General features: G+C 40.5%; 3 protein-coding genes across 6 annotated transcripts in view; 2 read left to right on the plus strand and 1 right to left on the minus strand.

The window, feature by feature from the left end:
• Positions 1–13,474, minus strand: part of xylb (xylulokinase homolog (H. influenzae)) — a 26,915-nt gene extending 13,441 nt beyond the window's left edge. The window contains exons 1-15 of one of the 2 annotated variants that reach the window (XM_044339223.1): positions 13,258–13,471; positions 11,846–11,909; positions 11,625–11,707; positions 11,151–11,220; positions 10,417–10,497; positions 9,931–10,017; positions 7,631–7,759; positions 6,009–6,074; positions 5,834–5,906; positions 5,577–5,695; positions 5,399–5,480; positions 1,865–1,905; positions 1,613–1,728; positions 889–1,004; positions 699–772 (exon numbers count right to left, since the gene is read on the minus strand). In XM_044339223.1, the coding sequence (XP_044195158.1) occupies positions 699–772; positions 889–1,004; positions 1,613–1,728; positions 1,865–1,905; positions 5,399–5,480; positions 5,577–5,695; positions 5,834–5,906; positions 6,009–6,074; positions 7,631–7,759; positions 9,931–10,017; positions 10,417–10,497; positions 11,151–11,220; positions 11,625–11,707; positions 11,846–11,854 (1,146 nt within the window). In that variant the 5' untranslated portion in view covers positions 11,855–11,909; positions 13,258–13,471. Of the gene's footprint in view, positions 1–698; positions 773–888; positions 1,005–1,612; positions 1,729–1,864; positions 1,906–5,398; positions 5,481–5,576; positions 5,696–5,833; positions 5,907–6,008; positions 6,075–7,630; positions 7,760–9,930; positions 10,018–10,416; positions 10,498–11,150; positions 11,221–11,624; positions 11,708–11,845; positions 11,910–13,257 lie in introns of both variants that reach the window. The other variant, XM_044339222.1, reaches the window with a different exon arrangement.
• A 1,272-nt stretch (positions 13,475–14,746) lies between these two features.
• On the plus strand, positions 14,747–18,996 carry LOC122972265 (histone H3.v1-like). 3 transcript variants are annotated; one of them, XM_044339258.1, is made up of 4 exons: positions 14,747–15,351; positions 16,506–16,679; positions 17,051–17,270; positions 17,508–18,996. In XM_044339258.1, the coding sequence occupies exons 1-4, from the start codon at positions 15,300–15,302 to the stop codon at positions 18,025–18,027; spliced, it is 966 nt and encodes a 321-aa protein (XP_044195193.1). In that variant the 5' UTR covers positions 14,747–15,299; the 3' UTR covers positions 18,028–18,996. The 3 variants fall into 3 exon arrangements, with proteins under 3 accessions (XP_044195193.1, XP_044195194.1, XP_044195192.1); XM_044339259.1 differs by lacking the exon at positions 14,747–15,351 and adding an exon at positions 16,182–16,295; XM_044339257.1 differs by lacking the exon at positions 14,747–15,351 and having other exon boundaries at positions 16,350–16,679.
• A 969-nt stretch (positions 18,997–19,965) lies between these two features.
• nub1 (negative regulator of ubiquitin-like proteins 1) overlaps positions 19,966–25,000 on the plus strand; it is an 11,424-nt gene continuing 6,389 nt past the window's right edge. Inside the window, exons 1-5 of the mRNA XM_044339216.1 lie at positions 19,966–20,118; positions 21,435–21,556; positions 22,545–22,712; positions 23,600–23,664; positions 23,838–23,902. Of these exons, the coding sequence (XP_044195151.1) occupies positions 21,440–21,556; positions 22,545–22,712; positions 23,600–23,664; positions 23,838–23,902 (415 nt within the window). The 5' untranslated portion in view covers positions 19,966–20,118; positions 21,435–21,439. The remainder of the gene's footprint in view (positions 20,119–21,434; positions 21,557–22,544; positions 22,713–23,599; positions 23,665–23,837; positions 23,903–25,000) is intronic.

A 25,000-nucleotide genomic window follows, 5' to 3' on the forward strand; every position in this document is an offset into this window, starting at 1 on the left:
GGTCAGGTGAGAGAGGTGGGTCAGGTGGGACAGGTGAGAGAGGTGGGTCAGGTGGGACAGGTGGGGCAGGTGAGACAGGTGGGACAGGTGAGAGAGGTGGGTCAGGTGGGACAGGTGAGAGAGGTGGGTCAGGTGGGACAGGTGAGACAGGTGAGTCAGGTGGGTCAGGTGGGACAGGTGAGACAGGTGGGACAGGTGAGAGAGGTGGGTCAGGTGGGTCAGGTGGGACAGGTGAGACAGGTGAGAGAGGTGGGTCAGGTGGGACAGGTGGGACAGGTGAGACAGGTGGGACAGGTGGGTCAGGTAGGACAGGTGAGACAGGTGAGACAGGTGAGACAGGTGGGTCAGGTGGGACAGGTGAGACAGGTGGGACAGGTGAGAGAGGTGGGTCAGGTGGGACAGGTGGGTCAGGTGGGACAGGTGAGAGAGGTGGGTCAGGTGGGACAGGTGAGACAGGTGGGACAGGTGAGAGAGGTGGGTCAAGTGGGACAGGTGAGAGAGGTGGGTCAGGTGGGACAGGTGAGACAGGTGGGTCAGGTGGGTCAGGTGGGACAGGTGAGACAGGTGGGACAGGTGAGAGAGGTGGGTCAGGTGGGACAGGTGAGAGAGGTGGGTCAGGTGGGACAGGTGGGTCAGGTGGGTCAGGTGGGTCAGGTGGGACAGGTGAGACAGATTCAGATGTAAAAATGTAAAATGACCTTTTTGTCGTCGGGGTCGAAGCGATGAACTCCCACTGCAGGAGGAGTGATCTCCATGGTGTCAAAATAAAAACCTGAAAACAAACCAAACAACCAATCAGAGGAAGGAAGGAAGGATGGAAACTAGGAAGGAAGGAAACTAAGAAGGATGGAAGGAAAGAAGGAAGGAAGGAAGGAAAAGAAGCTTCACCGATGTTGCCGTTGTTTCCGAGCGGCGTTTCTCTCAAGGCAGCAGAGAAAACTTCCCATGATGCTCCAGCACACTCGTTCCTGATGCGTTCTCTTGTTAGTGACCCATTCTTAAAGCTGAGGACACACACACACACACACACACACACACACGCACGCACACACACACACACACACACACATGCACACACACACACACACACACACACACACACACACACGCACCCGCACACGCACACACACACACACACACACACACGCATACAATTATAAAAATCGTAACGGGCATTTTTCACTATTTTCTGAAGCATTTTACAAACAAAACAATCGATCGGTGTTTTGGTGCACGAAAATCAGAACATACACAAAATTAATTTCCTAAATAATATAATTAAATATTCTACAATAAAAAACATATAAAATATATTCTAAATGAAGTGAAGTGACAATAATTGGCAGATTAATTAAAATGATCACTTATCTGCAGATTATATTCTCAATTAATCGTTTCGTCAATGATTAATTTTATTTCGATTGATTAATAGATTAATTATCAAAATAGTAACACGAAACATCTGTCAGTAACATGATTTTGTGTTAGAACTGACATAATTGTTGAATATGTAAATATAAACAATGATGAAAGTGTGTGTGTGTGTGTGTGTGTGAGTGTGTGTGTGTGTGTGTGTGTGCGTGTGTGTGTGTGTGTGTGTGTGTGTGTGTACCACAGCAGAGCCATGTACGCCTGCCAGTCAACAGGGTTACAGAAGATGTGACCCTCCAGCGCCGGGCGAGGCTGCTGGATCCACAGAAACACTGTATCACTGGTACCTAAACTCACCTGCATAGACACACACACACACACACACACACACGCACACGCACGCACACACACACACACACACACACACTGCTGTAATAATGACGTGATGCCATTGGACGACGTTGTTCGTTGTGTTGGTTTGATATGAACTTACAGCGATGTCTCCTTGCTGGAGCCTCATTCCTGCCAGAGACGCTGAGAGGAAGAGAAAACACGTTGTAACAGTAATAATGTTCAATCTCATTTCACCAAAAACCTTCAGGTGTGACATCAACACCCAGAAAACAGTTGGACCAGGTTTTGCTGGTGTGCTGCTAAACGACAGCTGGCCACTGTAGCCGGTGGATAAGATGTTCTGGCAATACACTACATGGTTACTGTGTGGTTGCTAGGGTGTGGGGTGTTGGTTTTGGTTGCTAGGCTGTTGTTAAGCAGTTGTTGGGGTGTTCCAGGAAGTTTTTAGGAGATTATAAGACAGGAGCTCCAGGTGGTTGCTAGAGTGTTTTTGACAGTTGCTAAGGAGAATGTTACTCTGTGGTTGCTAAAGTGTTTCTGACGGTTGCCAAGGAGAATGTCACTCTGTGGTTGCTAAGGTGTTTCTGATGGTTGCTAAGGAGCTCATGGTGGTTGCTAGGGTGTTTCTGACGATTGCTAAGGAGAATGTCACTCTGTGGTTGCTAAGGTGTTTCTGACGGTTGCTAAGGAGCTCATGGTGGTTGCTAAGGTGTTTCAGACAGTTGCTCAGGAAAATGTTACTCTGTGGTTGCTAAGGTGTTTCTGACGGTTGCTATGCAACCGTGCTATGGAGCTCATGGTGGTTGCTAGGGTGTTTCTGACGGTTGTTAAGGAGAATGTTACTCTGTGGTTGCTGAGGTCTTTCTGACGGTTGCTAAGGAGTGCATGGTGGTTGCTAAGGTGTTTCTGACAATTGCTAAGGAGCTAATGGTGGTTGCTAGGGTGTTTTTGACAGTTGCTAAGGAGAATGTTACTCTGTGGTTGCTAAGGTGTTTCTGACGGTTGATAAGAAGGGTGTTATTGTGTGGTTGCTAGGGTGTTAAGGAGCTCCAGGTGGTTGCTATGTGTTTCTGATGGTTGCTAAGGAGCTCCAGGTGGTTGCTAGGATGTCCAAGACAGTTGTGGAGGTTTCATGGTGATTCTGGGAGGACAGTCGAGTGTATAATGTTGTTTTTGTGTTGATGCTATAAAACCAGACAAATATAATATTCATTTTTATCTTATTTGTTATACTTTATTTTTCTATTTTTCACGGCACAGCTGGAATCTCTCAGCAGCACAAAGTAAAGGAGAAAAAGGTTTGGAAGCTGTTTACTTCATGAAAACACACACACACACACACACACACACACACACACACACACACACACACACACACACACACACAGTTTAAAGGCTGACTCTCTAGAGACGGAGGATCTTGTGAGGTTGGTGTTTGGGTCTCCTTGGATTCTCTGAGGAAAAAGCATCAATGTGACAAATGAATAAATAAATAATAAGGATGATTTGAGTTGAGCTCCAGGTGAAAGTTTAAGGTATGTTCATGTATTTATGTATTTATAAGGATTTTGAGTTCATGGAGTTAATTAATGTAATAAATTTATGGTCTAAAGGAGTTTGTTTACTTTTTTGTTCATCTTAGTTAATGAAGGAAACAAATAAACAGCATCAGACCATCAGTCAAGGCTCCTTTCATTCTCCTGGGACGCTGCAAATGTTATAAAAATGAGAAATTGTAAAAGGAGGGTTGACATTGAAATTTCAAATGGAGGCAAATTATAAAATATAAAATATTAAAAGAATATAAACAAAACCTTGAATGCATAAAGACTTTTATATGATTCAAGGATCTTTCTTCCTCTAGTATCTCCTCATTTCCTCCACATTAATTTACCAGCTATGTCAACACACACACACACACACACACACACACACACACACACACACACACACACACACACACAGCAGGTAACATGCTGTTGCAGCACCATCTAGTGTTCAGTGATACTGATGAAAAGTTATGGTAAATATGAATGTTTGTAATTCATCACGGCTGCTTTTTAAGCTTATTTCCTGAGTAAATGTAACGCCAACAACAGGAAGTAGAAGAAGAGTAACAGCCGTCTTGCAGCTGTGAATCATGACGTCAAATAAACAGCGAGACACTGATCTCCCGTTCTCTGTGTTTTTCTGGGAATTTGTTTACATTCTGCAGGAAGAATATATTTTGGGCTGATTTCTGTATTCCAGACAGTTTCACTGCCCGTTTTAATGTGTCGCATGACGTTGCAGTCTGTTTGTCACATGTTTTAAATGGTATGATATTATATGTTGTATAATTATGATCTTTTTTTTTACTAAGTTTATTATTCTCTCAAAGAGCATCTCTGCTTGTTGCTACCTCAACAGCAACAATTCTGGATCAAACTGTGACACATTTGCATCTTTTTCACACAGAAAGCGTTCAGTGACTACAGCCTTCAAATGTCCTCAATACTTTTCTCACTCAAACACAAACAAACAATAAAACATTTGACATGTTTACATCCTCACTTCCAAACTCCTCAGTTTAACATGTATTCATATGGATCAGAACCACACTGAAATACATCTATATTCAACCAAAAAACAAGACAAAAGCTTCCTGCTGCGTTTCTATGACTCGTTCCTGTAGATACACTGTAGTACGTTCTATAGAGAGCTACACATCTGACTGTATTTACACTATATACACATTTATACACTATCAACCATTAAACTACTTAAACACAATATACACATTTATACACTATCAACTGTTTGGTGGTGTTTGGTGGTGTTTCTTGGTGTTTCTTGGTGTTTGGTTGTGTTTCTTGGTGTTTGGTGGTGTTAGGTGGTGTTTCTTGGTGTTTGGTGGTGTTTCTTGGTGTTTGGTGGTGTTTGGTGGTGTTTCTTGGTGTTTTGTGGTGTTTGGTGGTGTTTGGTGGTGTTTTGTGGTGTTAGGTGGTGTTTTGTGGTGTTTGGTGGTGTTTGGTGGTGTTTGGTGGTGTTTGGTGGTGTTTCTTGGTGTTTCTTGGTGTTTCTTGGTGTTTGGTTGTGTTTCTTGGTGTTTGGTGGTGTTTGGTGGTGTTTCTTGGTGTTTGGTGGTGTTTGGTGGTGTTTCTTGGTGTTTGGTGGCGTTTCTTGGTGTTTCTTGGTGTTTGGTTGTGTTTCTTGGTGTTTGGTGGTGTTTGGTGGTGTTTGGTGGTGTTTGGTGGTGTTTCTTGGTGTTTCTTGGTGTTTGGTTGTGTTTCTTGGTGTTTGGTGGTGTTTGGTGGTGTTTCTTGGTGTTTGGTGGTGTTTGGTGGTGTTTGGTGGTGTTTGGTGGTGTTTGGTGGTGTTTGGTGGTGTTTGGTGGTGTTTCTTGGTGTTTCTTGGTGTTTCTTGGTGTTTGGTTGTGTTTCTTGGTGTTTGGTGGTGTTTGGTGGTGTTTGGTGGTGTTTGGTGGTGTTTCTTGGTGTTTCTTGGTGTTTGGTTGTGTTTCTTGGTGTTTGGTGGTGTTTGGTGGTGTTTCTTGGTGTTTGGTGGTGTTTGGTGGTGTTTGGTGGTGTTTTGTGGTGTTTGGTGGTGTTTGGTGGTGTTTCTTGGTGTTTCTTGGTGTTTCTTGGTGTTTGGTGGTGTTTGGTGGTGTTTCTTGGTGTTTTGTGGTGTTTACCTGGGTTGTCTCCGGTGAAAGCAACCACGCTGCAGCTCTCAGAGAAACCGAACCGACGCATGAAATATGAGGAGACTGGACCCTGCAGAGACAGAGAGGAGCGCCGAGGTTAACGGTCACCTCACCGCCATGTCTCAAGTTTATGAGCTGTGACTCTGAACTCCACCAGCAGCAGTACCAGTACGGATGTAGAGGGTTGTGGAGCTCCCAGCAGTCGGTCCAGATGAGGAGCGGTGGCTTCCAGACAGATCTCAGACCAGGTTCTGGTCCTGATGTCCAGCAGATTCATCCCCGAACCTGATCGATCAATCAGTCAGTTAATCAATCAGTTATGCAGTCAGGAATGTCAGATAGAGCCTGATAATCCTGAGGTCAGACGCCACTGAATGAATGAATGAATGACTGAATGAATGAATGAATGAATGAATTCTGTACCGTCGCTGTAGTCGATGGCGGCGTAATCACCGAGGAAGAGAGAAGCTGCAAAACTGCTGACCAGTGAGATCCTCTGAAACACACAGCGAGCACTGATAAGAATCACAAGATGAAACCAGAGTCTGTTTGTGTCATTCTGGGGGTCAAAGGTCGCGGTGTCGTGCGGGAGGCTGACCTCGGTGTCCTGGTACTCGTCCGGTCGGCTCTGCAGCAGCTTGGCGATCTGGTTTCCTGTGAACCGCTGCGGACAAACACAGAAACTCTTCCTTTAAATGTCCGTTAAATGAAAATTCTTCATTGAGTCTATCAGGTACGGAGGCTCTGAGGTGCAAAACACATTATAAAGAAAACACAACCACAAAACTGGAAACACACATCTGTGGGTGTTTACTCGCACACGGCGTCGCTGACCAAACCCGGACTGTCTAAGAACTCTGAGAATCGTTTCTTGCTGCGTTCCGACTTCATTTTACTTTTAGCACGTGCTTAGCTGCTCTTACAAACTACATACTGTTACACGCAGGATGCAAACGATCGGAACAAACTACTTCATCTGTCACTGGTCTGTGATGTCAGCGGCTCGGCCTCTAAGACGAATCTTCCACTGTGCAGAGGATTGTGGGTCAGAACAGTCAGGAAAGCGAGCTGGCCTTCATACTGCAGCAGGACATCCTGGTACTACTTCTGTGTGTATCGGGATAATAAATGTTTATCTGACATACTGAATATGATGTTAGTACAGGTATCAGAACGCACCTCTACCTTTTCCGTTTGGTGAAATGTTTTCATGCTTTCAGTTTTGTTAACATGTTTTGCACCTCTGAACTTCCATAGTTCTCCATTATTCTTCTCTGGAAATTAAGGAATGTTTTTTTAACTTTAATAAAGTTGTAATCTTTAAGGTTTCAGTCACGTTTTCTGATAAGAATCGATCTTAGAAGTTAAAAATGTTTTTATAGGAGAACATTTCAGAAAGTTTAACTGCTGAGACTCAGATGAACGTGTTCACATTTTAATAAACTCTGATCTTTGTGTGGACAGCGGTGAGATGAGAGGAGTGAAGGAGACAGAAACCCCCAAAAATTCAGTTTACTATCATAAAATATTCACATCTGAGAAGTTGAAATGAGAATTTTCTGTTGACTGATTAATTAATAAACTGTTCAGCTCTGATTCTGTGGTTATATTAATTAATCTGGGCTGATGATATTGAATTATGTTTATGTATTAAAGCCTTTATGGCCAATAACACATCTAAGTAAGACTTTGTGTTCTCTGCTTCCTCTGCAAATGTGATCAAAAGTGAGACTGTAGGATTCAGCCTTCAACTCTCCTCATTAGACAGAAGCAGAGACGGAAAGTCTCCAGAGAGGAAAAACAGATACGACTCAGCTTCAACTGTTAGTCTCAGCAGACAGAAACTCCACAGAGATACGGTCAATTAATTAATAGACACATGTTAGGATGAGGAAGATGGGATGAGGAAGATGGGATGAGGAAGATGGGATGTTCTGTGACTGTATGAACATGTTCTATCACTGAACTTCATACAGCTGGAAGATCTGCATCTAAATGTGAACTCTGTTTACTGCAATAAAACTCAGAGAAGACAGAAGCTCTCTGTGAAGCCACCTGGTGTTAACAGGAGAAGTCCCACAAAACTAATCAGCTTCTTAATGTCTGTGATGAAGATGATGCTTGGACACACAGACACACAGACAGACACACAGACAGACACACACACAGACAGACAGACAGACAGACAGGTAAAAAGGTAAACAGGTAAACAGGTGAGACCTCGTAGGCTCTGGATCCGGTGATCTCTGCCAGTCTCAGAGCTCCTCCTGCTGCTGCCTGCAGGTCCAGACACTGCTGACTGCTGCTGGAGTCCATCCACACCGGAGAGTCCGACACCGAGAAACTGTGCTGCAAACACACGACACATCAACACACAGCAACACACACCAACACACACCAACACACACCAACACACAACACACGTCAACACACACCAACACACAACACACAACACACGTCAACACACACCAACACACAGCAACACACAGCAACACACACCAACACACGTCAACACACATCAACACACAGCAACACACACCAACACACAGCAACACACGTCAACACACAGCAACACACGTCAACACACACCAACACACACCAACACACACCAACACACAGCAACACACAGCAACACATCAACACACACCAACATACACCAACACACAACACACGTCAACACACACCAACACACACCAACACACACCAACACACACCAACACACGTCAACACACGTCAACACACACCAACATACGTCAACACACAACACACGTCAACACACGTCAACACACAGCAACACACACCAACACACACCAACACACACCAACACACACCAACACACAACACACGTCAACACATACCAACACACACTAACACACACCAACACACAACACACGTCAACACACGTCAACACACACCAACACACACCAACACACACCAACATACACCAACACACACCAACATACACCAACACACAACACACGTCAACACACACCAACACACGACACACGTCAACACACACCAACACACAACACACGTCAACACACGTCAACACACACCAACACACGTCAACACACACCAACACACAACACACGTCAACACACGTCAACACACACCAACACACGTCAACACACACCAACACACACCAACACACACCAACATACACCAACACACAACACACGTCAACACACACCAACACACGACACACGTCAACACACACCAACACACACCAACACACACCAACACACACCAACACACACCAACACACGTCAACACACACCAACACACGTCAACACACACCAACACACACCAACACACGTCAACACGCACCAACACACACCAACACACACCAACACACGACACACGTCAACACACACCAACACACACCAACACACACCAACACACACCGACACACGTCAACACACACCAACACACACCAACACACACCAACACACACCGACACACGTCAACACACACTAACACACACTAACACACACCAACACACACCAACACACACCAACACACACTGACACACGTCAACACACACTAACACACAACACACATTAACATACATGAACTGGGTCAGGTTCTTCAAACGTGGCTCGACTAATCAACTAATCAATTTATCGACTAATCTACTAATCCAGGCTAATCAATTAATCGACTACTCGACTGATCGATTATTCAACTAATCGACTAAACTACTCGACTAATCGACTAATCAGCTAATCGACTGATCAGCTAATCCAGGCTAATCCAGGCTAATCCAGGCTAACATGCTGCTATCAGGCTAAAATAATCCTGTTAATTCTCATCCAGATCATTCTGAAGGCAGTTTGAGGATTGATTATTGATCCTGGATAAAGTCATCTTGAATAACGAAGGCATAACGAGTAGAGAGCAGAAACCATGATCAGCTTTCACGTGATTGGCTGAGTGCTGGTCATGTGACTGCAGTGACAGTTTACTCCATAATGTTTCCTCAGTTTCATCAAACACAGCGAAACATTTAAAAGCTGAAGAAAGTAAATTTAACTTTCAGCTGTTAATTATTTAATAAGTTTTAATGTTTAAATGTCAGATTAAACGTCACATGATCTGTTGGTCCTTCAACAGTCACAATCTCTCAGTTTTAAGTTTGGTGCTTTTATTTAGTTGTATATTTGATCATTTATGAGTATCAATAACTCTTCATTATAAAACTTAACTGTGATCATTAAACCAATAAATCAATAATTTGTCATTTGTTCTCATTTAAAATCATAATTTTATCAACATTCTTTCATTATAAATCTGAACATGAGTTCATGTTTGTGCTTCACACTAAAACGTCTCGTTCACGATCAGCTGATCAGTGAACTGCACGTCTGCAGGTTTGGGTTTAAGGACTTGTTGCTATGACAACAGCTCCAGATTCATTTTAAACCACATTGTTTTATGTCTTTGTAAACACACACACACACACACACACACACACACACACACACACACACACACACACACACACACACACACACACAGACCTGCAGCAGCTGGGTCAGGTTCTGGTCCGGGTCCAGGTCTCTGAGAGTCTGAGACGCTCCTCTTCTCCAGAACACGCTGCCGTGTTGCTGAGAGGAAACACGAGACGTTAAATGTTTAACTCCTGCTGCTGTCTCTGCAAAACACTACATAAATAAAGTTATTATTATTATTATTATTATTATTGTTATTATCATTATTATCATTATTATTATTATTATTATTATTATCATTATTATTATTATTATTATTTTTATGTTGTTCACTCTCATATTTCAGATGTGATTCAGCTCCAACATGTACGGGTTTGTTTACGTCGCCTCCCACCGGCAGCTGGACAGTAGTGTGATGCAGTAAACGTGGTGGATTGTGGGAAACTGAGTTAAATAAAGTGTGCATCAAATGTTGGTTAAGTTATTATTATTATTGGTTTTATTTATACAGTTTTATTTCTCATGTGCGTTTCTGCCCCCCCCCCCCCGTCTCACCTGGCCGCTGCCTGACAGCGCTCTGACGCGGGACAAGTCAAGCCCCGCCCTCTTCATCTTGTCCAATAGCAAGTCAAGAGCCTGAGCACAGACACACACAACAACCAATCACATCGCAGCTTGAACACACAAACACAGACCTGTCAGAGGTCAGAGGTCAGAGGTCAGACGAGTTTAAACTTTACCTGCTGAGTTACAGAAAACAGCTGAGTCATCATGACTGTGTGTGTGTGTGTGTGTGTGTGTGTGTGTGTGTGTGCATGTGTGTGTGTGTGTATATGTGTGTGTGTGTGTGTATGTGTGTATATGTGTATATATGTGTGTGTGTGTGTGTGTGTGTGTGTGCGTGTGTGTGTGTGTATATGTGTGTGTGTGTGCGTGTGAGTGTGTGTGTGTGTGTGTGTGTGTATGTGTGTGTATATGTGTGTGTGTGTGTGTATATGTGTGTGCGTGTGTGTATATATGTGTGTATATGTGTGTGTGTGTGTGTATATGTGTGTATATGTGTGTGTGTGTGTGTGTATATGTGTGTGCGTGTGTGTATATGTGTGTGTGTGTGTGTGTGTGTGTGTATGTGTGTGTGTGTGTGTGTGTGTGTGTGTGTGTGTGTGTGTGTATGCGTGTGTGTGTGTATATGTGTGTGTGTGTGTGTGTGTGTGTATGCGTGTGTGTATATGTGTGTGTGTGTGTGTGTGTGTGTGTGTGTGTGTGTGTGTGTGTGTGTGTGTGCGTACCTTGACCCACATCAGTACAGGTGAGGTGACAGTCAGTCTGTCAGTGTGGATGTGAACTCCTCCCTGAGTCCTGCAGACACATTATTGATCCAGATCAATACACAGTGAAGGTCATTGGGTGAAAGCTCGGGTCAGTGCAGCAGCGACGCATCACTGCGTGACTCCGCCTACTTCCTGTTCCTCTGATTCTGTTTGTTTTTTGTGTTTGTAGTTGCAGATGTAACATCTAGTAAACATGTTAGTGTTGTTTCTTATAAAGTTCAACTAAAACAGTGTTAATGTTAATCAATACTTTTAATTAATAATAATAATACATCACTGTTATATCTCATATTAGAGAAGCTGGAACCAGAAATGATGTAAATATTTAATCAAATATCAAAATATTGTCAGATTAATATTCTGGGAATCAACTAATGAAGTGATTGATCGCTGCAGCTCTAACGATGATGTCACTTCTAGTTGTGATGTTACCTGAACTCAGGAAGCTCAGAGTCAAACTGAACATTGTTCTGATGAACAACGTTCAGGTTTCCATCGATGGCGACGACCTTCAGCTTCAACACAAACACAAGATCAATCAATCAATCAGTCATCAATCATCCTGCAGCATTAATAACTAAACACTGATCATCATCAGTCATCTGATGTTTAATACAGATCAATAATAATACAAACAACAACAATCTACTGACCTGCACCATGTTGATACTTTAGATGATGAAGTAAGAGTCAAACATTATCACTGTGGTTTCATTTCTACTCAGTGAAAAGATACAAATACTTCACTTTACTTTGAGGTACTTGTACTTTACTTGAGTATTTCCATGTGATGCTACTTTCTACATTTCAGAGGGAAATATTGTACTTTCTACTCCACTACATTTATTTGACAGCTTTAGTTACTTTTCAGATGAAGATTTGACACAATGGATAATATAACAAGCTTTTAAAATACAACACATTGTTAAAGATGAAACCAGTGGTTTCCAACCTTTTTGTCTTTTGACGTCTTACAAAAAGCAGTGTGTAGTCGGGGTCACATTTCACATGTCTATGAGTTGTTAACAGCTCCACCAAATAGTGATTTTTCCCTCTAAACTTCTCACATGCTTTCATTTCAATAAATGTTCAAATGATCCAATATTTCAGCAAAAATCAAAGATTAGAGAAAAAGTCCAAAAACTGAAAACAGATTTGTGTATCAGAACTTTGTTTTTTCTTCTTTCCTCTCCCATTAATCATCTCACCACCCCTCAGATTTATCTGCTGACCCTTTGGAGGGGCCCCACCCCTAGGTTGGGAACCACTGGACTAAACTAGCTAACTGTATATAAAGTAGTGTAAACTAGCTCCACCTCCAGCAGCTACAACAGTAACATGCTGCTCTAACACTGATGCTTCACTATTAATAATCTAATGATGTCATATATAATAATATATCAGTCAGAGGGACCAAACCACTACTTTTACTGCAATACTTTAACTACATCAAGCTCATAATACTTATGTACTTTTACTGCAATACTTTAACTACATCAAGCTCATAATACTTATGTACTTTTACTGCAATACTTTAACTACATCAAGCTCATAATACTTATGTACTTTTACTGCAATACTTTAACTACATCAAGCTCATAATACTTATGTACTTTTACTGCAATACTTTAACTACATCAAGCTCATAATACTTATGTACTTTTACTGTAGGAGGATTTTTAATGCAGGACTTTACTTGTAACGGAGTATTTGTACTTTGCTGTATTAGTATTAATACTGCAGTAAAGTATCTCAGTACTGATTAACAGCTCGCAGGTACAAAGTTCCGTCAGCTGATCTGAAACCTTCACAAACGGACTGAAACTCAAACTTCATTTTAAACGTTTAAAATGCTGCAAACTACTGCAGAACACACACACACACACACACACACACACACACACACACACGCACACACACACACACACACGCCGTCATCTCTCTCCTTCCGCGTCTGCGCAATAAACCGCAGCCTCTACGTGACCACGTCCTAACGCACGTTAACGCAGCTAACGACACGTGCAGGTGAGAGAGGGACGGAGGCAGCAGGTGAAGCTTGTTTTACCTGCTGAGTGCTGAAGTCGAAGCCCAGATAGAGAGAAGAGTCCTGAGCGGCGGCCATGAGGAGGAAACACACACACACACACACACACACAGACTGAGCCGCGGAGCAGCAGGGGTTAAACATTTAAAGAGACACACACGCGCTCATCATGTTTGGATCAATTAATGATTAACAAACAGCTAAACAATCATTTATCAACCTGTCTGTGTCACACAGCACGAAACTCATCCATGTGTGTCGGTCAGCTGATTTTAAATAAAGATAATATATATTATCAATAATAATAATAATAATAATAATAGCTTCACTTGTAAGGCTCTATTCTAACCGTGTTTATTATTTATTTATTTATTTATTTTAACAGCAGTTTGCAACATTTATTTTTAAAGCTGCAGAAATGCGACAAAAACAAATAAAACTGTGAAATTAAATAATAATAATACACTTTATTTATACAGAAATCATAGAAATATGTGATAACAAAGTGCTGCACAAAGAGCAGCTAATAACAGATCAAATATATTTACACACATATATACAGTATATAAACATTAACACACATATATACAGTATATAAACATTAACACATATATATACAGTATATAAACATTAACACATATATATACAGTATATAAACATTAACACACACATATACAGTATATAAACATTTACACACATCAAAAAACAGATTAAAATAAGATTTTGAAAAAGAAGCCAAACAAAAAAGATCATTTAAAAAGATCAACTAGAACACATCTATGTATGGAAGTCCATTTCTGACACTTTTTAAAAAAATGTTATGTTTTTTTTTTTTTTACAATTACAACTAGTTATCTTATCATAATGAGATATTATATATATATATACTGGCAAACACTAGCATGTACTGGTATAAACTGGTATATACACTAGTATATACCACTATATACCAGTTTATACCAGTTTACACTAGTTTATACTAGTGTACACCGGTATATACTAGTATAAACTAATATAAACTGGTATAAACTGGTATATACTGGTATATACCGGTATATACTGGTATATATTGGTATAAACTGGTATATACTGGTATATACCGGTATATACTGGTATATATTGGTATAAACTGGTATATAGTGGTATAAACTGGTATATACTGGTATATACCGGTATATACTGGTATAAACTGGTATATACTGGTATAAACTGGTACATAGTGGTATAAACTGGTATATAGTGGTATAAACTGGTATATACTGGTATAAACTGGTATATAGTGGTATAAACTGGTATATACTGGTATAAACTGGTATATAGTGGTATAAACTGGTATATAGTGGTATAAACTGGTATATACTGGTATAAACTGGTATATAGTGGTATAAACTGGTATATACTGGTATAAACTGGTATATAGTGGTATAAACTGGTATATACTGGTATAAACTGGTATATAGTGGTATAAACTGGTATAAACTGGTATATAGTGGTATAAACTGGTATATACTGGTATAAACTGGTATATAGTGGTATAAACTGGTATATACTGGTATATACTGGTGTATATATAATGAACGTGTCTCACCGTTGAATCAGCTCAGTCTGTTTTATTAACCTGTGTAACTTTATTTCTTCCTGAGTAATAATCAGATGTCAAACAACCTGATATGATTGTACCGACGGAAAGTTCAACACAGTGTCCTTCACTGTTTACACATGAATGAAAGTCAGAGAATAATGCAGCGCCGTGTGTGTGTGTGTGTGTGTGTGTGTGTGTGTGTGTGTGTGTGTGTGTGTGTGTGTGTGTGTGTGTGTGTCAGTCCAGCTTCCTGCCTCACAGGTAACTGTTCACTATCAGCATTTTAATTCTTCTTTTCTGCAGTTTTAATCAAATCTGGAACCTCTCGGATGGATTTGAACTCCAGGTTTTGGATTGTCGGATCTTTCTGAGGGGATTTTAAACGCATCACAGGTCGGTCTGCTGCAGGAAGACGACGCTGCGTTCACTGACGGGCAATAAAAACACCTGCAGCAGGTGTATCGCTGCTGATGCCAACAGGATGTCCTGCTCCTGCTGCTGCTTAGTGGTTCCCAGTGCGGAGCGACTGGAGGGTAAAAATACACAAACATACACATGTATATCAGCAGGAATACTGTCTGATAAATAACAGCAGAAAATAGAGATGTTTTATTCCTTTATGGAGCAAAAAAACTGCAGAAAAACCTCAAACTTTCTGCATATTTTACTGATGATACTGCAGAACCTTTAATGTGGTATTTTTACTTTGTGCTGTTGATGCTTTTATTTCATTAAAGGACTTTTTTTCACCACAGCTGTAAACTGAAACTTATAACCGTATTTAATTTGTTCATATTACGTCTATATTTCATACGTGTCTTGTCGATCTCTTCTACTTTATCACTGAACATGAAAAAGTATTAACTAGACGCTGAGTACACATGTTGTGGCGGGACTGATTCCCCTTGAACACAGATGTTCTGTAAGAAGTCGGACAACCAGCTGCCAGCCACATAAAGAAATTAAATAATAATAATAATAATAATAATAATAATAATATTCACTTGGAGAACCTCACAAGATGTTGCACAACCTGAAACGTCCCCTTAATGAAATAATGTCTCTTTAATGTGAAAAAGAATAAAGCCTGCAGGTGTTCAGGCTGTCGTTGGGAAAACACAACTTCTTGCACGATGGCGCTAAGAAACCGACGCAGGACACTCGAGTTATGTTGTGTTATTCACATCAGAGAGAAGACACTAAAGGGTCTGAACAGACCAGAGTTTCTGTCTGACAAGCCTTTCAAACCAGGTCTGCAGCCAAACCCCAGAAAAAGGGCGTCGTCACTCCCCGATTGGCCGAGAGGGGAACGCACCCAGCTGCTCTCAGTCCCCCCCCCCCCCACTCTGCACACAGGTGATCTGCATAAACCCTCCAATCAACACAGACATGCTACTATCTGAATTCAGAACGGGGGAGAAATGACAGCAAGTCCCACTAATGAGTGACTAAATAAACCATCAACAACGATGTGACTGTAAACAGGAAGTGTTTGTCCAACTTAATAATATAACATATATTTGACCATCATGAGATGATTAATGGGAGAGGACACTGCTTGAGTAGTAATATGAACACAAAGACACCTGACCGCAGTTTATTATGAGCAGCTATAAAACATTTGACACTGAGCAGGTGTGTGTGTGCAGGTCAAAGGTCAACCGTGTGTCATGTGTCCGCCCTGCAGGGACAAACAGGAAGAAGCAGCTGCTGGTGAGAGAGGAGGAAGAGGAGGAGGAGGAGAAGGAAGAAGAGGAAGAGGAGGACAGGACTAACATGGACATCTCTCTGCTGAGAGCTCAGTACTGGAGCAGCAGAGAGCGACAGAAGAGACACACGCAGGTGCTTCTGTTCCGGACAGGTGAGACATCAGCTGTTTTTATCTGCAGTCAGGAACATGTGACGATAACAGCAGCTGTTAAACCTACATTCAAATGTTCTCCATGTGTTTATCAGTGATAAAAATAAACATATATAATATATTGTAACTCTAAAAGAAGCCAGTCTGCATATTGACTTCTTCTACCTTCAATACTTTAAGAACATTCTGCTGAAACTTCTGTACTTCTACTTAAATAAAGGACCTGAATACTTCTTCCACCACTGCTGGATTTGTTGCAGAGCTGTAATATTATTATTATTATTATTATTATTATTGTTGTTGTTGTTGTTGTTGTTGTTCTCTCATCCTAAACGTGATCACGCTGCAGCTTCTCTGCGTCCGTGTTTCAGTCTCAGAGGAACTGTCGGAGGCCGTCAGCGTCGTCCCCTTCACTCAGGCTTTGACGTCGTCATGGGAACCGAACAGCAGCCCGCCGCCGGCTTTGACCTCCGACCCCGACCCCTGGCACGTCCACCTGGACCTCCACCGCCGCTCCCGCCCCGCCGTCGGCGTCCCGCCTCCCGCTTCCTCCCTGGAAACAACAAACAGCGGCGACGTCGGTTCCTCCAGGTCAATATCAGCTGTTTAAATCACTTCCTGTGTCTCTGCTGAGAAAAGTGTGATGTGAGTGATGTGAGTGATGAAATGTGATTTCTGTTGGACTTTCATCGGTGTGTGACGTGTCTGAGGAGGTTTTCTGTGCGTCTGTGTGACTCTTGAAGACCTCCAGACCTTTAACCAGCTGACAAACAGAAACAGGAAGTCCCGGCTGCTGATTGTTTCCTCCTTGTCGTCTTTTCCAAACAGGCGTTTGTCTTCTTCCTCTGGCGGCTCCCTGCAGGAGTCCAGAGGCAGAAAACTCTCTGTGGGTTCAACAACAGATTCACGCTGCAGCTCGGTCAGCGACACCAACGAAGAAGAAGATGATGTCTTCGACGCTGATACGTCCAGGACGGATCCGGTCCAGGCTTCTGTTCCTGGTTCTCCTGAAGCCTCCGAGGGGAATCCCAGAGAAGAAGATCCTCCCGACGTCTTCGTCTGCAGCTCCTTCAGTGAAAGCTCCGCCCCCGTCGCCTCCAGCAGCAGCAGCAGCTCCGCCTCCAACCTGCCGGGGAAGGAACCTGCCAACGTACAGACCGGTAACGGCGTCTTGCAGAGCAGCACCGCGGCGTGGAGGGGCTCCAGGTTCACCAGGCAGCTGAGCGTAGGGGGGGTGGGCTCCTCCACGGGGGGCCAGCAGAACCAGAACTACTACCCGTTCCCCAACAGGAAGACCCCGAGGATCTCTGAGGCCGCCAGGAGGCTGGGCATGTACTCGTCCTTCTGAGGAATCCCGAACGATCCTCGATCTGCCATAAAACACGCACGACCCAAACATGTGACGTCATAGTCGAGTCATCGTTCCTCTCAGACATCTGTAGACAGTCCGTTCACAAACACTCAGCTCGCCGCCACGTTCAGACCACATGAGGCGACTATTGAGTCATAAAGTCCGTGAAGGTTCATCCAGGTCGTCGTTACACCCGGACGGCTGAATGGAGGGCAGCTGGACTTCCTGGTTGAAGATACTTTTGAGGACGTTTCGCATCTTCTTCAGTTTTAACTGACTGATGAAGAGTCTCAGGTATTTAACCTCTGTGGGGTCGTTATCAAGGTCGTTGATTCCACCTGGTTCGTAACTTGTAATGACAGTCGTTCAGAGTCGTCGGAGTCACCTGAGGACACGGCGTAAACGGTCACAGATCCATAAATCGGCCATGACTACGCCTTGATCCCTGATGGCGTCCGACGCCGTGTGTGTTACTGGCTGTCCTGTGTTTCACGCCCGTTTTCAGTCACGACGCCGCACATCTGTCGGTTTTTTACGGGACTGATGTCATGTGGTCTGAACCTGACGTTAATCTCAACATCATAACTGTATCAAACACACAAAAAAAAAAACACGCCAACAACCAGCTGAACTTCCCCTCAGAGACGCTTCTTCTAACAGCTGCGTCCATGAAAACGTTTCTGTGACTGAACCGCTGATCTGTTTCTGCAGATTCAACACGTTCGCTTTTGTTTTCTCCTCCAAGTTTAAGTTTCTTTACAGTCTGATTGATCGGAATGATGACGAAACTACCAAAATATGACAAATGTTATTTTCTGAGGGTGTCAGGTTTATGGAGACCGTTGCTATAACGACACTGAATCCTTCATATTTCACATATTAAATGATGCATTCAGGTGATACGTTTATAAATCAGCTTTTTGTTTTCTGCCTTAAAAAAATCAATAAATCACAAAACTGTATCAACATTTTTTTCAAATCTGCTTATTTGAATCAGTTTCATACGTCACTGATGTTCACTTCAGATTAAGTTTAATTAAAAACTGCAGACTTTATTGTTAAAGTGGTTTCCAGAATACTGGTTGTGTTGAGTCCATGAAGGAATATTCTACTAGTGCAGATACCTCAAGCTAGTTATTTTAAAATTAACTCAAAATTATTTCCATTATTGATTCATCTGCCAGTTATTTTCTCAATAAATGGATTGATTGCTGGAGGATTTGACTAAATGTTCTTAGTTCCTTCCCACCACTAATCAGTAAAGGAATTTCATGAGATAAAAACAACAGTTCTTGTTACAATCAGATTTTTTATTCTTCCATCTAATTACAACATGTTTTATTGAACATAAATTAATAATCCAATTAATCTGCAGTTGCTTATTTTATTTGAAACATTCTGAAAAGAAGCAAGATTAAATAAAATGTCATGATAATGAGTTTTTAAAATGATTTATTTGAATAAGAAAATGAATTATTTAATTATTTAAGTTATTTAAGTTTATATATGTTTTATATATTTTTTAATTTTTTGTATGTACTCTTGTTTATACTCATATTGTTGGATTAATTTATTTAATATGGGCCACTTTTAGCCTCCATACATTACTTCCAAAGAAACTGCGTCAAACTGGTTTTGACCCTCCTGCGGCACCGTAGTACATCTCAAAGATCGTCTATTTATGAAACGCGAGCATGATGGACTGATGTTACACCGCGTTTGGTGACCGATCAGATTCTGAGACCTGCAGTGATGGAGGAAGTACTCAAATCCTAAAAGTATCAATACTACAATGTATTAAATGTAAAAGTCCTGCACTGCAGAAAATCTGGCTTTAGTAAATAAGTGGTAATACCTCTATACTTTTACTGAAACATGATTAAATGCGGGACGGAAGTTACGTTAACGGGATCGTGAAACGCACTCAGAGTGAGACCTCGCTCCTCCTGTCATCACATCTTTCCCCCGAAACAACAAAACAACAACAGCACCGAGCAGCAGAACCGGAGGGATAACGGAGGAATAACGGAGGGTTAACAAACATTTCCGACCTCGGAGCTCAGTGTCATCTTGTTCTTTCACACCGAGGTAACTGACAGAAAGATTTAAACCAGATTTAAAGAGTATAAACAGTGTTTGTGTGAAGGCAGCAGTGATGTTAGCTAGCTGAGCTATCAGTTAGCTTCTCTCACACAGAAAACTGTTACTGACAATAAAACTGAATCTGTGTTTGTCAAGTTCTCCCGAATTAAATGTCAGCTAGCATCATTTTACGTTGAGCTGTTGTAGTTTTTGTTACAGTAAGTTGCAGTCAGCTTTGAGGCTTTTTTAGACCATTTTAATGTCAGATATTTGTGTTGGAAGCTGCTGTTTCTCAGGTCGAGGCCTCCAAGTGACAGAAGTTATATTTGTAAAGTTATTACACTTTGTAAAGAGATTAAAGAATCAAAAGTTTGCTGTCAGAAAGTTGTGAGAGTTATGAGACGGAGACAGATTTAATATGAGAAATAAAGCAGCAGAGACTGTTTACATGTCAGTTACTGTTGATGACTCAGAACGATTAATCGATTATTAACATTATTGACGATTAATATAATAGTTGGAGATTAATTGTTGCAGCTTTAAAGTGAGTTCAGCTAAATCTTCTACTTCTTGTCTTAAATGAAAAGCATAAATATCTAATAACATTCAGACATTTGATGTTTTTCATGTTTTTTATTAAACCAACTGATGAATCGATTCACTGCGACTGGACCCAACATTTCCAATGATGCCGAAGGAAAAAAAAAAATAGTGATAATTCAGGTTTTTGTGTTTGTCGACTGGTTTTCTACACAGGACAGATGTGTGTTCACGTGTGTGTGTGTATGTGTGGACAGAGATGATTAGTGATGTCATAAACATATTGGGGAAATAGTTCATAGTTCTTGGATTTGGAGGATAATCATGCTAGCAGGTTTGAAACTACAGCTCCCATGATGCTTTGGGTGTTTGGATGATGTGTTCACGTCCTGTCAAATAGTCTCCGTTAATGTGAAGCAGCTGCTGTCTGCAGTGTAACATGAATCACCGTCACGCTGAAAGGAAACTGCTGCTGCCTCTTTTTAAATCAGAGATAATGACGTCACACTGAAACTATAAGTGTGTGTGTTTCATGTCTGTGTGTTCAGATGTGACTCATGTTTCTCTCTGTGCTGCCTCACAGGTTTCTAGTGCCTTCAGTGGTAATAGTGGTAGTTTATACTGGCGGTGTAACGGAGCTCTTTGTGTTCCAGTTCCCTCCAGTGCTTGATGACTCATTAACAGAACTCCTCCCAGCCGGGGATTTTCCTCCAACAACAACAACAACTTTCACTTTCTCTTCTCTCTCTGTTCTGTCTCGTCGTCTTGTTTTTCGTGTTCAGAGACGATGGCGGAGCAGAACACGGAGGCCAAACTGAAGAACCTGCTGAAGCAGGAGAAGGTCCAGCTGTGGAACCCTCCGTACACCGACGACGACAACCAGCCGGGACGGCAGCACATGCAGGTCGACTCACACGGCGACACACACGGAGACAAACTGCAGCAGCACTTCACACATATTTAATGCCGTCATATACAGATGATATGTTGCTGGATAGACATCAGTATAAATCCATATTAAACACATGAGATTTAATCTGTCAATCAGATCAATAACAACAGACTGAGTGTGATGATGGTGTGAAGTAGCAAAGGATCATGGGAGTTGTTGTCTTCATTGTTAAACTTCGGAAACAAAATGAAACGAAACGTTAACTTGATTAAAACTACAGATTTCTCTGAGTTTGATTTGGTTTAATGTAAATAAACAACTCAGCAACATATAGAACATCAGTCTAGTTGTTTTCAGATGTTTTAATGGTTACATATTATAGCTTTAAATATAATAATTTATGTAAGTAAAGAAATAAATTCAACATTAAAAATGCATCTAGAAATGAATCAGATAGTAATAATAAAATATAAATAAAATAAAAAATGATTTAAGTTAAAATTATACAGAACATAAAAATACATATAAATATATTTATTAATTGAAAAAATAATCAAAAAAAATATTTATGAAATAATTTCATAAAGAAATATCTGGAACATAAAAAAATACAAATAAATCTGTTAATTGAACAAAAAATTTACATAATAATTTATGCAGTTAAAAATATGTAGAACATAAAATAATACAGTAAAATATAAATTAAAATTTAAGTAATCGTTTAATAAATCAAATATCTAGAACATAAAAATATCAAATACATATAAAACTTATTTGATTAAAATAAAGTTAAAAAAAATTTGAAAAAGTAAAATCAAAAATCTATTTTATTTTTTTAATAATCTTAATAAAATAATTTAGGCTACTAAATAATTAAAAAAACAGTTTCAATGAATAAAAACGTAACAAGATAAAGATTAGTTTTATTTATTATTTACTGGGCGTTATTTGACCTCCGTACCTGCGTGTGTAATTATTGTTGGTGTGTTTTTAACGGCAGGAGCTGGCGGAGCGTTACGCCCCCCTGCTGTGTCTGCCGGGGTCGGAGGTCGGCGGCGCCCTGGAGACCATCAGAGCGCAGAGCGTGAGGAGAGGAAACAGGAACAAGAAGTTCAGAGAAACGAACGTGGCGACGCTGGAGCTGCTGCTGCCCCGAGACAGCAAGAAGGTCCGGAGACAGACCATAATATCACAGCCTAATATATATAGACTGTATTTCCTGCTTATATCTCACATCTTATCACTTATATATCATCCTGCTTATTCTTCCTTCTGTTTGATGCTCATATTTCAGTTTGAAGCCTCCTTGTTCTCTCATCTGCTGCCATCTGGTGGCGTTTAAATGTTACTACAAGCAGTCAAACAGAGACATTAACACACACGGTGACTGAAATACAGCAGTAACACCTGAGACGAGTCGTCCACAACAACAGAGAGTTGATTACAGTGTTGAGTTTATTAGATTAAAGCAGAGTTTATGTCCCGGCAGGTTTATTATGTAACTGGACTCCTAACTGACTCCGGTCTTTATATGAGGAAATCTTTTGATTATAATCTCGATTAGTTGTTTGGTCCATAAAATGTCAGAAAATGTTCATCAGTGTTTCCAAGACGACGTCATCAAATGTCTTGTTTTGTCCACAACTCAAAGATCTTCAGTTTACTGTCATAGAGACTAAAGAAACCAGAAAATATTCACATTGAAGAAGCTGCAATATATTGTTTTTCTTAAAAAAAAATGACTCAAATTGATTAAATTTTAAAATAGTTGATGATTAATTTAATAATTGGCAGCTAATTCTAATTAAACTGACTAATCGTTGCCGCTCTAGTTAACTAACAGTGTTATAATACAAGTTGTGACCTCAGATTCATCAGCTTCTATCTGATATTCTCCTGCTAGTCAGCTGATTCCTGCTAACAGACACAGTTAGCTGTAGACTAGCTGGTGAACATAGTGGAGCATTTAGCAGCTAAAGAGCCAGATATTTCCCTCAGGAGTTGATTCACCTGCCTACTGAACGGCTCCTGACACACATATCGATTGTTTTTCAGGATCCAAAGACAAAGAACTTCCTGGAGACGAGGCTGGATGTGTTGGTTCAGGAGGTGGTGGACAGGTAACACACACACGCCGAGGAGACAAATGTACATGTCTTAGTGGTTATTTGTGTATTTATTAAATGTAGCTTTAATGATTAACGTATTGAATAAATATTGTGTCTTGATGAGGAGTGAAAGTGAGAGTAAAGAGCTGTAAAGTCTGTCGGTGTGTTTGTGTTTCCTGCTGCAGGATCAGAGAAGACTACGACCTCAAATACATCAAACTGATCCTGAACGGGAAAACTCTGTGTGCAGGTGAGTCCAGACGACCTGCAGAGAAAATACAGTTTAATATAATCTCCTTCTTCTTCAGAAGAAGAAGAAGAAAAAATAGTCAGATGCAGTCAGATATGTTGTCAATCAAAGTAAAGCTACAATAATTAGTTGATCAATCGATCAATATAGAATGAATTATCAACTATTTTGATAATGTGATAATTGTTTGGTCTTTTTATAAGCATAAATGCAGAATATTTGCTGGTTGCAGCTTTTCTAATGTGCTGATGTGAAGCTTTTTTATTCACATGTAAACTGAATATCTTTGGATTTGGGACTGTTGATCAGATAAAACTTAACATTTTAATACGTCCCTATGGAAGGTAAAAAATTGCAGCGAGAGATTTTCACATTGTTTTCACATTTTATAGATAAAACGATCAACCGATTAATCAAAGTTAGCTCAACAGGTAGTGAGAAATGAACCGAAGTTTCCCAAACCATCAACTAGCAACACGGGTTAAAAACTCCAAAAGCTCCCTTTCATACAAGTAACATTAGCATAAAACAATAAAGTAACATTAGCTTAAAACAATAAAGTAACATTAGCATAAAAAAGGATAAAGTAACATTAGCACAAAACAATAAAGTAACATTAGCTTAAAACAATAAAGTAACATTAGCTTAAAACAATAAAGTAACATTAGCTTAAAACAATAAAGTAACATTAGCATAAAAACAAAGTAACATTAGCATAAAACAATAAAGTAACATTAGCATAAAAACAAAGTAACATTAGCATAAAAACAAAGTAACATTAGCATAAAACAGTAAAGTAACATTAGCATAAAAAAGGATAAAGTAACATTAGCATAAAACAGTAAAGTAACATTAGCATAAAAAAGATAAAGTAACATTAGCATAAAACAATAAAGTAACATTAGCATAAAAAAGATAAAGTAACATTAGCATAAAACAATAAAGTAACATTAGCATAAAAAAGATAAAGTAACATTAGCATAAAACAATAAAGTAACATTAGCATAAAAAATGATAAAGTAACATTAGCATAAAACAAAAAATTAACATTAGCATAAAAACAATATTAAGTGCTGTTAGCATAAAAGGTAAAAAGGT

The sequence above is a fragment of the Thunnus albacares genome, chromosome 21 (genome assembly GCF_914725855.1).
Source record: "Thunnus albacares chromosome 21, fThuAlb1.1, whole genome shotgun sequence".
Taxonomy (NCBI): domain Eukaryota; kingdom Metazoa; phylum Chordata; class Actinopteri; order Scombriformes; family Scombridae; genus Thunnus; species Thunnus albacares.